At 36.5% G+C, this 14,744-nt stretch overlaps 1 protein-coding gene across 3 annotated transcripts in view; it reads left to right on the top strand.

Annotated features, from left to right (window-relative positions):
- CACNB4 (calcium voltage-gated channel auxiliary subunit beta 4) overlaps nucleotides 1-4,947 on the top strand; it is a gene marked incomplete at its 5' end in the record, with an annotated part of 265,940 nt that extends 260,993 nt beyond the window's left edge. For all 3 annotated transcript variants that reach the window (XM_082840748.1, XM_082840749.1, XM_082840750.1), the window contains 2 exons: nucleotides 1,867-2,052; nucleotides 4,497-4,947. In XM_082840748.1, the coding sequence (XP_082696874.1) occupies nucleotides 1,867-2,052; nucleotides 4,497-4,757 (447 nt within the window). In that variant the 3' untranslated portion in view covers nucleotides 4,758-4,947. The remainder of the gene's footprint in view (nucleotides 1-1,866; nucleotides 2,053-4,496) is intronic.
- Nucleotides 4,948-14,744: the final 9,797 nt, after the last annotated feature.

Here is a 14,744-nt window from a genome sequence, read left to right as displayed (position 1 = left end):
GATGTATGTTGACTGACACTGTAGGAACTAGCTGTTTTCCTGTTCTCTCATGGGCTCTATCGTCTCTTCCATTGTGTCTTTGCTCCTCTTTGTTTTTTCTCTTCCCTCTACAGATAGAATTCTTTGACTTATAATTTCCTCTCCCTCATAAGTTTAACTTTCACATATCTCTCTGGGCCTCCTTCTAAATCCAGAACTTTAAGCTGCAGCTCTGAACATTCACTGGCTCAGTCTCTGTTGTTCTGAATTAAAGTCCTGGTCTGATGTAGGGTATTATGGATTTTAATACTTGTCTCTCCCCCGAGACTGGATGCTTCTTGAGCATAGGGATGAAGTCTGTTTTCTTTGCCTCAGTATACCCACAATGCTTAGCACAGAATAGGTACCGAGTAAACACTTTATGAATGAATAAAATATGCGAAAACCCATCTGAAATCCACTAATAAGTGTTCTTGTGGGGGAATGGTTTCTACATGACTTCAACTGGCTGAGTCTTCTCAAACACCAGTCGGTTTAGGCTGAAGCCACCTTATTTCTTTCCTAGTTGCTAAACGTATCTCACTGCTCCAAGGACTTTGAAACTGCTTTGCAAATTAGGGTCAAAATATTCAGTAAAGATCAACGTGATGAAAAAAACATTCAAAGAGTTAATGTTGGGAGAGAGATTGTTTCCATGGTGACTTCTGCTCCAGGGAGCCCTCGTGCTGATGAGAGTGAGTCAGCTGACCCACCACCAACTCAGAGTCATCCAGTTGTTACAAACCTACAGTCCACCTGCCGCATCAAGCGTTGATGGCAGTAACCCTGTATTTGATTCATTACTGGGAGCTCCTTCTTTGGGTAAAATGAGCTTGTAAAAGCAGGTGGAAGTGGTGCAAGAGGGAAGAAGTGGATTCAGAGGCTGAAAGTCAGGGGTGTGCTTTCACTTACCCATGGAATGGCTTTTCTCTTTATGAGGTGCCACGGTTATCTGACTGTCCCTCCAGGGAATCTGTGTCCCGGTTATATTCTGTGTTCCTGACCACACTGCAGTGACAGAGGGGCCACTCTGCTCCTTTGGGGCTGAAGAACAACTTCCTGATTATAGAACAGGTGTTGGACAAAGTCCTTACTGTCAGAAACATGGACCCCAGATACTTCTTGGGCGAACTACCCCCCAACTCCCTGCCTACCACCACTGCAATCAAGTATTCGTTCTTGTTCTTTTTTAACCATTTCACACAGTGATCCTCTGGTAGCAGAAGTCACTATACTGTGGTTTTCTACTGTTGATCCTAAACCTTTCGTATTGCTTTACCACGAGACAGATAGCAGATAACATTTTCACCAACATTCTAAAAATTACCTAAGTAAATGTTATTTCCTCCAACATAGTTACTTTGGGAGATGAAATGTTTATTCCAGTGATACATTTGTTACCGAAACATTTTCAGAACTCCTCTTTCAGTACCATTAACTTGCTTCTCTCTTATTCTGAAGTATAATTCAAAACTTTTATATAGTATATAAAAGAATGTATTCAGTAAGTATCTATAGGAATATATGGATAAAGATGTGAATACATATGTGTTTTCACTCTATTCTCCTTAGAACACTTTTACATGTACCTCATCTTTTTTTTTTCTAAATGAAAGATCCAAATATTTGATGAGCTTTCCCATTTTTATGTGAATGTCCAAATTTGTACATGGTTAACTGTGCAGTTCTTCACTTGACTTTAACTTTAGCAACTTCCAGTACAGCCCCTCAAGTTTGATATTTGCTACTGGGCATTAGAAACAATATTATCCGCATGCAGTGAAATTTTAGGTTTCATTGCCTAAAACCTGAAGTAGAAATAAAATGGATTTTCCTTGTCATCTATAGGAAATGTTTGATGTTATACTGGATGAAAACCAGCTGGAGGATGCGTGTGAACATCTGGGAGAATACCTTGAGGCCTACTGGCGTGCCACTCACACGACCAGTAGCACCCCCATGACCCCACTGCTTGGAAGGAATTTGGGCTCAACAGCACTCTCACCATATCCCACAGCAATTTCTGGGTTACAGGTAGTGTCACTTGTGCTCTTACAACCTTACATTTAAGGTTCTATAGGAAACTTGACTGAGATGGAAACTGGGAGTGGCCTAGAGAGCCATGCGTTACTATATTAAAAATCTAAAGTATTGCCTAATCATATAGACTATTTCACATTTTTACAAACTCAAATCACTTTGGTTCATATACTTGCTCTGAAGTCTTGGCAACAAAATTCTTCAGATTCACATTTTTGGCTACATTGATTCTAACAGATACAGACTATTTTACATTTTTACAAATACAGACTATTTTACAAACTCAAAACGTGTTACCTAATTATGATCTGCCCTAGACAAAGTTACCCTGAGAGTGGCGTTTTCCTTAGAACTTTCTCCTCTGTTAATTTATAATGGCTTTTACCTAGGTAAATTCATCCCTCCTGTGTCTAAACCCTGCTAAGAAACTTTCTACCTACTATGCAACTGTCCATTACCTCTCCGTGTCACTTCTTAAGGATTATACAGTGGTGGCACTGTCAGGCACAGGGCTAGCTAAGTAAGGTATATGAGACAGATGGACCTTATGGCCACCCTTACCTAACCCTTCCCCCCCGAGGCTGCGGGGCCTGTCCCCTAGCTTGCCCAAACAAAACATGCACATAAGTAGAGTCGCCTTGTTTGGAAACAGTCGTGAATCCCTGAGTTTTCTTCGGGGCGGGCAGGGCCCACCTCGGTCATCGGCTATGGCCAGTGTCCTTTAGGGAAGCTGGGGACGAGTGTAGGAGCAGGAGGCTTGCTCTCCTGCTGTTGTGGTGCTGCACTCAGGGCTAGAGGTGGGGAGCCAGAGGCATTATGATACAAAGTGGATCTTGCCTTCCTCCATCAATGATTCTGTACCATCTACCAAGGCACTGCTGGAATGTGGCCAAACCCCCAGCTGACTGAGGAACAGGTAGTCAATTGAGCTCTCTTGCATCATGACTAGTTTTGTATTAATGGGTTATAATGATAGTCATAATTGTAGATCCTACAGAGTTAACTCTGAGATAAATGGCACTCTCTCAAATGTTATTATAACTGTATTACTCTTTTACAGAATTGCATCTTTGTAAGCAAAAAACTGCCATGTAAATGAATAGCTTTCGAGGCTGGAAATGAACTTGGGAAACGGGCTATTGTAATATGCAGTGTATATGTGCGCACTGGGACTCTTTCTTTCTTTCTTTCTTTTTTGGGGGGGGGGGACTCTTTCTTTCCTTGTTTCACTGCCTGCCTGCTGATCCGAGTGTGGCGTTCCACTGACTAGTTTGGGTTGGCTTCAAATTGTACACTGTAGGGTGAGAAACGGATTCATGAAGCGATATGCTTCCACCTACACTAGTAGGTGGAAATGAAATGTTGCACTTTGTTTATGAATATAACACTCCTGACTTATCACCTCCAAGATATCCACGTAGAGTGCTTCTCCCAGTTTCACTTGAGTTACCGTGGTGCCCTTTATCCTGGGGCCTATTTCTCCTAGTAACCATGGGCACTTAATTGTGAGACCCCTGGTTGGGGCTCCCAGCACAGGCTGTGACTGTTGAATGAGCTTCCTGCTGTGTGCAGGTGAGTGTCCTTTAGAGGAAATGCATCTGGGTCTTTGGTTTCATCAGCATCCTGTTTCTTAACTGAGGCGACCTACCTAAGCAGGTAGACACAGCTATGATACATGTTTTCCCATGATTTGAAGCAACACGTTAATAGCCTTTTCTGAGCGTGCAAATAAGTGTCTAAAGATATTAATTTCAAGTAATGGTATTAGAGGAATTTAGTTTATATTCTGAAGATTATTTTTGCAGGACATTTCAGTTGAGGAAGCAAGAATTGTAAATATATCAATTCACTGGCTCCATAATTATTGTGTACTTCTTTGGAGAGAATATTGTTGAGTCTTATGTAGGATGTAGAAACAAATATTTTATGGGTTGCACAAATCATAATTTTATTAAAATATTTTTTAAAGGTATCAGGAACATTCAGCTAATAAAGATGAACTGTGTGACTTTAGGAGGAGAAAGGTTTTATCAGTTCAAGAGAGGAATAAAATAACAGATGCTATTCTGAACTTTAACTTATTTCCCAACAGTAAAATAATCCTCATTTTGCAATAGAAGTGGAATTATTAGGCCTTCGTAAATATATTAAGTTCCATTCAGCAGCTAACTTTAAATTCTGTGTTTTTAATAGGAAGCATAATTATGCAGTATTATGTAATTAAATTCATAAACTACCAGCACTTTGGCATCTTTGCATGTTGTGTCCCAAATACATAAGACCAGGTATTTCGAGCAGACCATTTGTACGTCAGAATGTTTTATTGAGTCAGATATTTAGCATCTTATTGTCCAGATCCTACCGTTGTACATACATTTGCATGTTCTAGAAGAATGAAGCTGATGTAATTTAACCAGTGAACCATCTGATATTTTTAGAGTCAGCGTATGAGGTACAGCAACCACTCCACAGAGAACTCTCCAATTGAAAGGCGAAGTCTAATGACCTCTGATGAAAATTATCACAATGAAAGGGCTCGGAAGAGTAGGAACCGCTTGTCTTCCAGTTCCCAGCATAGCCGAGATCATTACCCTCTCGTGGAAGAAGATTACCCTGACTCATACCAGGACACTTACAAACCTCATAGGAACCGAGGATCGCCTGGGGGATATAGCCATGACTCTCGACATAGGCTTTGAGTCTGCAGAAACAAGCAAAATATTCATCTGTTGACAATTTGCCATTGCACTGCTAGGATACAACCAATCATCTTAACTCGGCAACTACAGCACAGTATTGACTGTGCTTATGGGCTGCTGTCATTGATGCTAAGAAGGGGCAAAAAGAAAAAAAAAAAAAGTGTACATTATGCCCTTAAGTCTAGATGGATATTAGATGCCCAATCATAGAGATATTTTTAAGTGCAACATTTACATAACAGTACCTTTTGTTTTCTTCATTAGGTTTAGACACATCAATTTGTAATTTAAGGTACTTATCAAGGCACATATAAAATAATTTCCCATGCTGGAAATTCCAAATGACCAGTTCCAGTTGGAACCAATTTATAAACCAATTCCTGTTGGAATTTGGGTGAATCGACTAGAAAGTCTACTTGAGCATGTTGTAATCAATTTAAAAATCTGAAAAAAAAAAAAAAAGAAACTAATTAATAAAATCAAAATACCAATAGAAGCCAAAACCAGCTATGGTATTTATTTGCTGGAGACTAAATTTACACTTAAAGTTGGAATGTATAAACATTTTAATATATGTTAACGTTGCCAGAATGGCTTTTCAAACTTACCAAATGTACTGATAGTGCCAAAAAAAAAAAATCTCAAATTAATGCAGAAATTCTACAGTCTCCTCAGATTTTAATATTTTTATTTCTTTTCTGGCACACCTGTTGTATTCAAAGTGTTTTGCTTTTTGTTTAGTCACAACTGTTAGCTTGTTTGAAGTTGGCAAAAAAAAAAACCTCAAAATTTCTTTAGCAGTGAGAGAGAATAGTAAAGAGAAGCCCAATCATAGCTGGTTATGTGAGATGGAAAATGGGGTGTCGTTTCCCCTTTAATCAATCTGAGCACAACTACATACATCCAGGAATCTGAAGTCAGACAGTAAGAATGGGGCACAGATCCTCCTGAGTGCAAGGCTAAACATCTCCAGATGGAATTTCACCTATCCCACTTACCACAACTACGGGTTCCGTGTTTACCGCCAGCACAATTGAGTATCTTTCCATTGCTTCACTCAGTCTCTGTCTTTGAATATCTGAATGTTCTAGCCCTTCACCAAATTCTTTATAATCATGCTAAGGATTTTTTGTTTTACATGGACACATTGAATTTTGATATTGAAAGCTGTGTTTATACAAAATGATTAATTGAAAAACTGTGAAAACGAATTTAAGAGCTTGCAGTAAAAAAATAAACTTGTAGATTCAGAATAGATTTGTTTACTAAAATTGTATCATTTTTATTGCAGAGAATTATAAAGCATTTGAAGATTGAACTGCTTTATTTCTAATGAACACTCCTCTTTACCTATTAAGTCTTCACAGTTTTTCCAGTGACTATAATTACAGAATCAGTGACCTTATGTCTACTATAATCAAGGAAGCCTTAGATTCACTATGATCCAAGAAACTATTGAAATTGACCCTTTTATACAATACCCAAATGTCTTTAGGAAAAGACTCTTGTTTCTAAGAGTCCGTTTTTCTAAAACTCGCATAGGATCAGGCATAAAAGTCCTTTTCTACTAGTACATGTCATGAAGCCTATTTTTTTTGGAAAATAATAATAGTTCATATTCTGTTATCTTATTTCCCCCCATCCAAGCCTTTCAGTGTTTAGGCTCTTCAAAGCATGCACCAGTTAAATAATTTTCTTGACCATGAAAATAGGTTCCATATTGTTAATTAATGATGTATATATCTTGAGCCTCATTGTAACCCCCGCATTCCCTCTCCTCCTGTTATTCACTGTGCATACCCCATTATGAACCTGTTTAGCTGATAATGAGGATGCCTATAATCATGTAAGTTATCGCAAATATTTGATACAATTAAGAAATGTGGGCTCAGTGAATTCTAAAAGTTAACATGTGATACTGGCTTGTGAGGTTCTTTTGTCATCTAGTGAAGCTTACAGAATTTTCAGTTAAGACATTTAAAAGAGCTATATCCATTAGGCACTTTACTAAACATACAACCTGCCATTACTGAATACTTTGTTAGAGCACAGGAGAGCATTTTCCAGCAAACAAATATATTTATTACATGTACAGCACATATTTGCATGAAAAAGAAAACACTAGCCAAAACATTTTTCTATATGCTTTACTGGTTTCTTGTTTGTGCGCATTAAAGTATTTAATTGCAAAGAGTGCACCAAGGTGTTAAACTTAGACTAGACAGCTGTTCAGCTTTTTCTGTAGTAGCATTAGCAATCTGGCCATTTAACTACTTTAAGATATTTACATTTTATGGCAGGTAGCTGTAACAGCATTTACATATATTTCCTAGTCAGCAAGATTACCATATTCTTTCAACTTTTAAAAATCTCTTGTTTTTAACGGCCTCTCAAAGCCTAGTTTCTATGTCCTCTATGTCACGCTGATGGAGAGGTCCATTCAATATCTGTGCACAAAACCAATCTTTCCTTTACCATCAAGTGTCCATACCTGTTTTGCTTTGCATTCTTATTCAAAAGCTAACAATCTTGGAAAGGGTATAATGTATATTTTCTTGATGGATGTACTTAAATTTTTACTTTGATTTGGCATATTCTTTCCCCTTCCTTTTATAATACGTTATCTTCTCCAAATGAATAAGGGATATGCATTTTCCTTTCTCTTTTTCTTAAGCCTTAGAGTTTAATGTGTAAATGATACTAAAATACAGATATATACTAAATGAAAAGTTTTATTTTTACCAAGCACATCAAGCACCTTTGGAAAATTACATACTCCATAAATACTTTGTTTTTAACTGATTTCATTTAAAGATTAGCAAATGATAAGCAGGAGAAGCAAGTCTTATAATGTTTTGAGGCTGTTTTAACTTGTAGTATAAACCACATATTCTGTAATTTCAGCATATATAATTTCAGAATATGTAAATTACATATTCTGTAATTTCAGTCAGCGAACATGTAACAATGTAGACACATGTGACAATGTGGAAGTGTAGTCTTGGAAAAAAAAGGAATGCAATTTGTCAATCCTGATGTTAATTCCTCAAGGCTGTAATGTGACTCCAGTATTGTAATCAACCATGTTATCTTGTTTCCTCCAACATTTAAAGCAACACTTAGAAATGTTTATAAATGACTGATGATTCTCGCTTATCTTTATACAGTTCTGTTGGAAAGAAAATTGAAATTAACAATTCAGACTGATAGTCTTTCCTAGTAAGAGAGTCTTAATTATGTGACAATGTGACATTGCTTAGTTCTTAATGAAATGATTTTTTTAAATATAAAACAAATTCTGAGAAAATTATTTGTTCCCTTTGAATAATTTGTTAATTACTTTAATTATTATTGTTGTTGTTTGCAAAATGTATTTTTGGAATGTTAACCTCTTTAACATACCTGCATACTTGAACTTGTCTTTTGTGTGAGGGCCTTAAAATTCATAATAGGAAGCTAAAGCAGTGAAAGGGAGGGAGAGAAGAAAATGATGCCAAAAGACGGTTTGCAAATTTAAACTCCTTGAATGAACATATCATAAAATGTTGTTGAGACCCAGGATGTCAGTTAAGAATGTTTCTAGGCAACCTTAATTTGCATGCTAGTGTATTTTCTTATTATACAATTTTATTTTGGTATTTGCTAAAAAATAAAAACAAAATAATGCCACTACAGAAATTGCCCTATATATTGATATTTGTACTACCTCTTCTCTAGAGAAGACAATCTGTCTTTAAAGAGAAAACACTTTTCAATAAGTAGGGAATTTATTACTCTTACTGCTAACCTTGCTGCAAAGCTAAATGCATAAATTGTTAAAATATACTTTCCCCTTAGATTTTCAACTGTTGACAAAATGCTCTTGTCACCCTTTCATTTCTTCCATGTTAGTGAACTTTTCTTTGAATCAGTTCACAGTTTATCAGGAGACAAGGTAAACATTTAGTATGTCAGTAATCATAGGGAACAAGACAAACTGCAAGGAAATTGCTTTTGTGTGCAATTTGTTATAACATCTAGCTCCAAGTCTGAGAGTAGATTCAGAGATTTGATGTTTAAGTGAAGTTGGCTTGCAAATTCAAATTTTGTTGATCCTTGACTTTTCCTATGGACACTTAGCCATTTACTGAGTAGGATCATCTTGGACACTCATGTCATTGGAACAAACTTCATATCAATGTTTCAAATAAATGAGAATGTACCCTTTATTTCTTTTATATTTCTGCCTGTATTTCTGTCTTTCATGACACTGTTGCATGTTCTTTTCTTTATTATATAAAATTCATTTTTTAATAACTTTATGAATGAAAACATTTTAGGGACTTATGTAATAAAATTTGTTTCATTAGTTCCTCATACCTTTAAACATTAGTTCCTCAACACTTTAAATATTGTTAATGCTGTAACTGTTATGAAGTTACTTACTCAAGCTGTGTCTATAGGGCAGAGAACAGTCCTCTTCTTTTAGATGATAATCATGATCAAACCACTCAATACAATAGTTGTCAGATAGACAACAAGGATAACTTTTTTGTTGTTGACTTAAGCAGTCAAGTTACCAAAACAGTAAAATTGGTTTATATGAGCAGACAGAGCTACAGCATTCAAAAATTACTTGTTAAAGGTTTCTTTTTTTGTTAAAATGAACTTTCTCAAATGAAACTCATCCTCATGTAGCAAGTATCTCTCTCTACTTGTGGATGGTTTCATACCAAGTGCTTCATATAATTAAGGGACATTATGAGAGGACTAGAAGATATTTCATCAGATAATCTTGACTAAGGGCTGTAACTCCCACTTACCATGAAAACATAAATAAGAGTGAATAGTCATGAGTTTGGGGGAGTCATAGTTACATATGAAATTTTCCTTTGTTTCTTTTGATGTATGTAAAATGTTTGTAGAAAGATGGTAGAAAATGTTATTAATGAATTTAGAGTGTTTGGGAATACACTGATGCTTCTTCTTTGAAAATTATAGAGTTAAAATGAGGACTATCTAGGAACCAAAATTGGCAGGCCTCCAGCTTTACAATACTTTGTAAGTGTTCTTGGTTATGTTTTGAACATTTGAATTTCTCAACAAATGGCTATGTCTATATTTATGTAGGGGCCACTCTTGCTCTACTTGCATGCCACTTTCACACATCTTTAACTGAGATCAGTGTGAATTCTGTATGCATATGGGATGTATTTTAAGATGCAGGATCATTAATGCTATATTGTTGCATACTATTTTTTATTTTTCATATGCCTTACAATATTTTCTGGGATGTTATTAAAATGAAAGCATTTTATTGCCAAAATAAACCTATGTTGTTATTTCTAATCTGCATTAGCAGTAGAAAAATAATGTAGCAAAAACATATATTGTATAGTACAAAATTATAAAAGATATATATTTTGCCAATAATATAAAAATAGATTGAGGAGAAAGAAGCACATTTGCTATAGCACAAACTTACAACAAAATCCACTGTTAAATTTGGCAGTTGTATTTTTTAAAAGTATATAGATTTAGTTCTAAGTTTTATCAGATTTATTTCATCTACCATCTTTTTAACTTGCTGCTTGATACTTTTCCAGCAATTTACTTCATAGCCTTGCAATCTGTGGATGTAATTTATTTTACTTTATCCCCTTCCATAAAACTTATTAAATTTTATTTTGTGATAAGACTCCTACTATATTTACTGTTCTTATTTCTTCTCCTTCAGTAACAACTACAAAAAGTAACAGCAAGTGAGCTTATAGGGCTCCTCTGAATTTTGGACATGTTTGAAATGTTTTATATTTTTCACAGCCTACAGTCAGAATGAGAAATAAAGATGTCCCAACAACAACAAAATATTTAGGGATTCTTCAATTTGTTTTGTACTGAATACCATTTTGAAACATAAGTAAAAGCCATTAGCTGTTTTTTTTTGAAAGGGTGGTGGGAGGGAAAAGCATAAACTTATTAATACTAAAAATAAAAATGGCAAATTGATGTAAAAAGATTTCCCTACTATTCTGAGAGCTGTTGATATCCCAAACTCTTGCTATATCTCCAGCTACAAAGTGGAAAAAAAATGCTTTTATCCAGTATTTTTCCTTTCTTTAAATTTTAGTTATTTATTTTGATAATTTACCCCCTTTTATTTTTCTTACATAGGTAAATGTGTAGCATTCTACAAGGCATGCTGGGTAAAATATACTATGCAAATGTGTACAGTGCTGCATGTTTTGTTCTCCCTCTGCTTTAGTGGCTTTAAAGAAAAAAAAAAGTGTTGTTATTTTTGTGAACCAAAACATTTAACAAAGAAAATGCAGAGTGCATGCATATAGTATCCTAATTTCTATGGATTTGTTTTATGGAATTTAAATGTGTACAAACCAACTGCATTAATTTTTTTTCTTTTATATAATAAATGAAAAAAACACTGAAACCAGCGTTATACCTCTCCTTTATATTATTCTAGAGATATACTGAAGATATACCGGAAATCAGTAGGTATATTCCCGTACCTTTTATCCAAAAAAAAAGTCTAAACATTTACCCTCAAAACACAGGTTCAATTAAATGACTACTTCCTGAGTACTCTGCTAGGTGTTACAAGTGATTGCAAATATTAGGAAAGAGCTTGTAGTTAAATACATACACATACACGCATGTGTGCATGAAATAGAATATATTACAATGTATGTGTGAAATAGGATTGAATACAATATAGAAAAATAAACTAGATAAACCGTATTGTTCACAAGAAATCCCTATATGATTATTTTAACAATTATCAGAAGTTTCCAAAGGTATTTTGTACCTGTAAGAATTCCATGGATGGCATACAGCTTATGACTTGACATTTCATGTGCTCAATGTCAAGTGTCCGTGCTATGACTTGATCCGTATTTGACTTTTCTCTCATTGCAGTGCACAAGAAGTTCAAAAGAAATGTGTACTATGTTGACTATTACCACTGTATTAGGATTATACAGTGATTTATTATAGCCAAATTACTTCACAAGCATTATCACATTTGATCAATCTGACCCCCCTGATGGGAAATAGGCAGGGCATAGGTTATTAGACAACTAAAATGAAGATGCCAAAGCTCATTGTAGTCTTTCTCTCTAAAGTACTGTTATCTAAAAATACATATATTAAATGCTTTTAGGCTGATAGCCATCTGAAGCATACAAAACAAGGCCTGGAATACAGTAAATAGTGACTGAATGAATGGTACCTGGGTTATTGGAGGTGTACTATATAAGGCTACCCCAACTATCAAGGCATTTCAACCAACAATCTGCAAGTCCCAACTGGAAGAACTGCAGCTCACTGCAATCACTCCATCAACCTGGCCCTGAAGCCACCTTTTGCATCATCAGTGTATCTCCACTAATGAGACAGGTTGTAGAGAGAAGCATCTTGTTTGTCCTGTCATACAACATGCAGATTAGCATAGTGGTTAGACTGTGGCCTCTAACCCTTGCCTGGGTTCAAAGCCTAGATCCAGCAGTAACTAGCTAGGAGTTTGGGGCAATCACTTAACTTCCCTGTGCCTGTATCTATTTTGGTAGAGTGATTTTTCTTTTGGTTATGGGTCATGTTTTCATATTTCTTTGAATGTCCACTAATTTTTTTATTGGATTCAAGATATTGCAAACTTTCCACTGTGAATGACTTGATCTTGTCTTCTTGATCTGTAAAGAACTTTGGCTTTGTTTTGATAAACAACTGTGAATTAGTTTGATCCTTTCAAGGTTTGTTTTTAAGCTCCTTTAGGACTGGTCTAGAGTAAGGGTTATCCTTAGGCTAGTTTAGCTCCTCTTTTAAGATCTCTGGGTTGTCTACTGAATGTCCTATATATTCTGTGTGTTCTCTTCACACTGGCTGAAGGGAACTCAAATGATTCCTGGCCCTTTGTAAACTCTGGTAATTACTTGTTTTACAGCTCCCCTGTACTTGTTTATTTCCTTTAGTCATTACTAGCTAGCCTCAGGGGGTTTCATACTGGTTTTATACTACACACGTACAGATTGATATGCAGTCAAAGACTCAATGCCTCAACCTATGTAGGTTTCAGGAGCTTTTCTCTGGATAGCTTCCTTCTTTCAATCACTCTGCTTTACAAATTCTAGTAGCCTTGATCTCTTGGAATGCTGAGCTATGTCTTCATCTCCAGGGAATTGCCAGACTCTATTTGAGTTTCCACTCCCTCTGTAGCTGGCTGGAATTGCCTCCAGGCAGAAAATCCACATAATAATAAAACTTGTCCCATTTGTGTCTCTTATGAGGGATCACAGTCCTTTGTTGGGTGTGGGCCGAAAACAGCTGTTTTCTATATTTTGTACAGTTTCCTATTTATTAGTGGTAGGGTGGTAATTCCAGACCATCCCACTCTCCTTTACATGGAAGCAAAATTCTCTCCAATGACATTTTGCATATCACTATAATCATGAATAAATGAGTCTTTAAAAAGTCTCATAAGGAGTCTGTTTTTACAAATAGCTTCATACCACCCAACAAACATTCCCAATTACTTCTTTAGTAGTTCCAAATTTGTATTTCACCCATGGATCCTACAGTTGGACAAGATTGTATTAGGAAAATTTCTTCTCCCCCTGCCTGCGCACCCCCACCCCCGCCTATTTTTTCTTTTTTGAGACACTTAGAAGATAAGCTGGGAGACCATCTCCCAGGTTATAAAATATGAAGCCCTAACTTCCCAAGTTAATATGGATATGACACCCATTTAATAAGTTGACAGAGATGTGTGGGGAGTTTGCAAAAAGTTTTAGAGCTGCCAAAAGCATTACCTACAGTGGGCAAGAATGGAAATTGTTGTTTTTCTAAATAGCCTAGAGAGTACTTTCTTATTTTTTTAGGAACTTATTTATTTATTTTTATTTTTGGCTGTGTTGGGTCTTCGTTGCTGCGCGTGGGCTTTCTTTAGTTGCGGCGAGCGGGGGCTACTCTTCGCTGTGGTGCGTGGACTTCTTATCACAGTGGCTTCTCAATGCAGAGCATGGGCTCTAGGCGCGTGGGCTTCAGCAGTTGTGGCACGTGGGCTCAGTAGTTGTGGCTCACGGGCTCTAGAGCCCATGCTCAGTAGTTGTGGCGCACAGGCTTAGTTGCTCCGCAGCATGTGGGATCTTCCCGGACCAGTGCTCGAACCCGTGTCCCCTACATTGGCAGGTAGATTCTTAACCTCTGCGCCACCAGGGAAGTCCAAGAGTACTTTATTATGTAAATATAAACATAACAACCCATAAATTTAAATGGATTAATATAGTAATTTTCTTTCCCTTCATATGTTTCCTCTAAACTTTGTTTCATAATGATAAGTCCCAAAAGAAACCAAAGGACTTTTTCTTTAACAGTTGTTTAAAAAGAGACATGTTTCCGCCCTCAATGCTGCCCTTTGTTTCACAGGTACAAGTTTGCTTACAGACAACTACGAAAAACTGTAGACTGTCTTGAGGTCTTACTTAAATGGGTTATTTTTCTATGTATTGAGATGAGATAGTGTATGACTAGGAGAAGTGGTGTGGAAAGGTGGAGTTTATTGCTGATTTTGTTTCATTTCATTTAGCTCTTGCACATGGGGGGCAGAGCAGTTCAAAATGTCTTTTACAGCTCCCGCACCTTTTTCTTTCTCTTTTTACCAAAGTTAAAGAGAATAGAAGGGATTGGAGCTGTTTCTGGTTTCTTTGTGGAAGGGAAGAAGTAAACAACCTCAGTTTGTTTTCCCACTCTTGCCTCTAACAAGAATAGAGACTAATTATCATTGTTCTCAGATGATCTGGAATCGAAGAAAGACCTTAGAGACAAACGCCTCTGCTGCTCAAAACAGCTTTAGTGGCCACTAAAAATTTTTAAACACGGGAGTGAACTGATCAAGATAGTTGTTTCGGGCAAGATTGATTTGAAAGTGAAGGGAGTGGAACGGGAACAGCCTTGAGGTGCAGGACGGCCATAAGGCGACCGCTTAGGTAAGGCCAC

The sequence above is a fragment of the Leucopleurus acutus genome, assembly GCF_964270905.1.
Source record: "Leucopleurus acutus genome assembly, chromosome: 6".
In the NCBI taxonomy this organism is placed as follows: Eukaryota; Metazoa; Chordata; class Mammalia; order Artiodactyla; family Delphinidae; genus Leucopleurus; species Leucopleurus acutus.
This window is presented reverse-complemented; position numbering and strand designations above follow the sequence as displayed.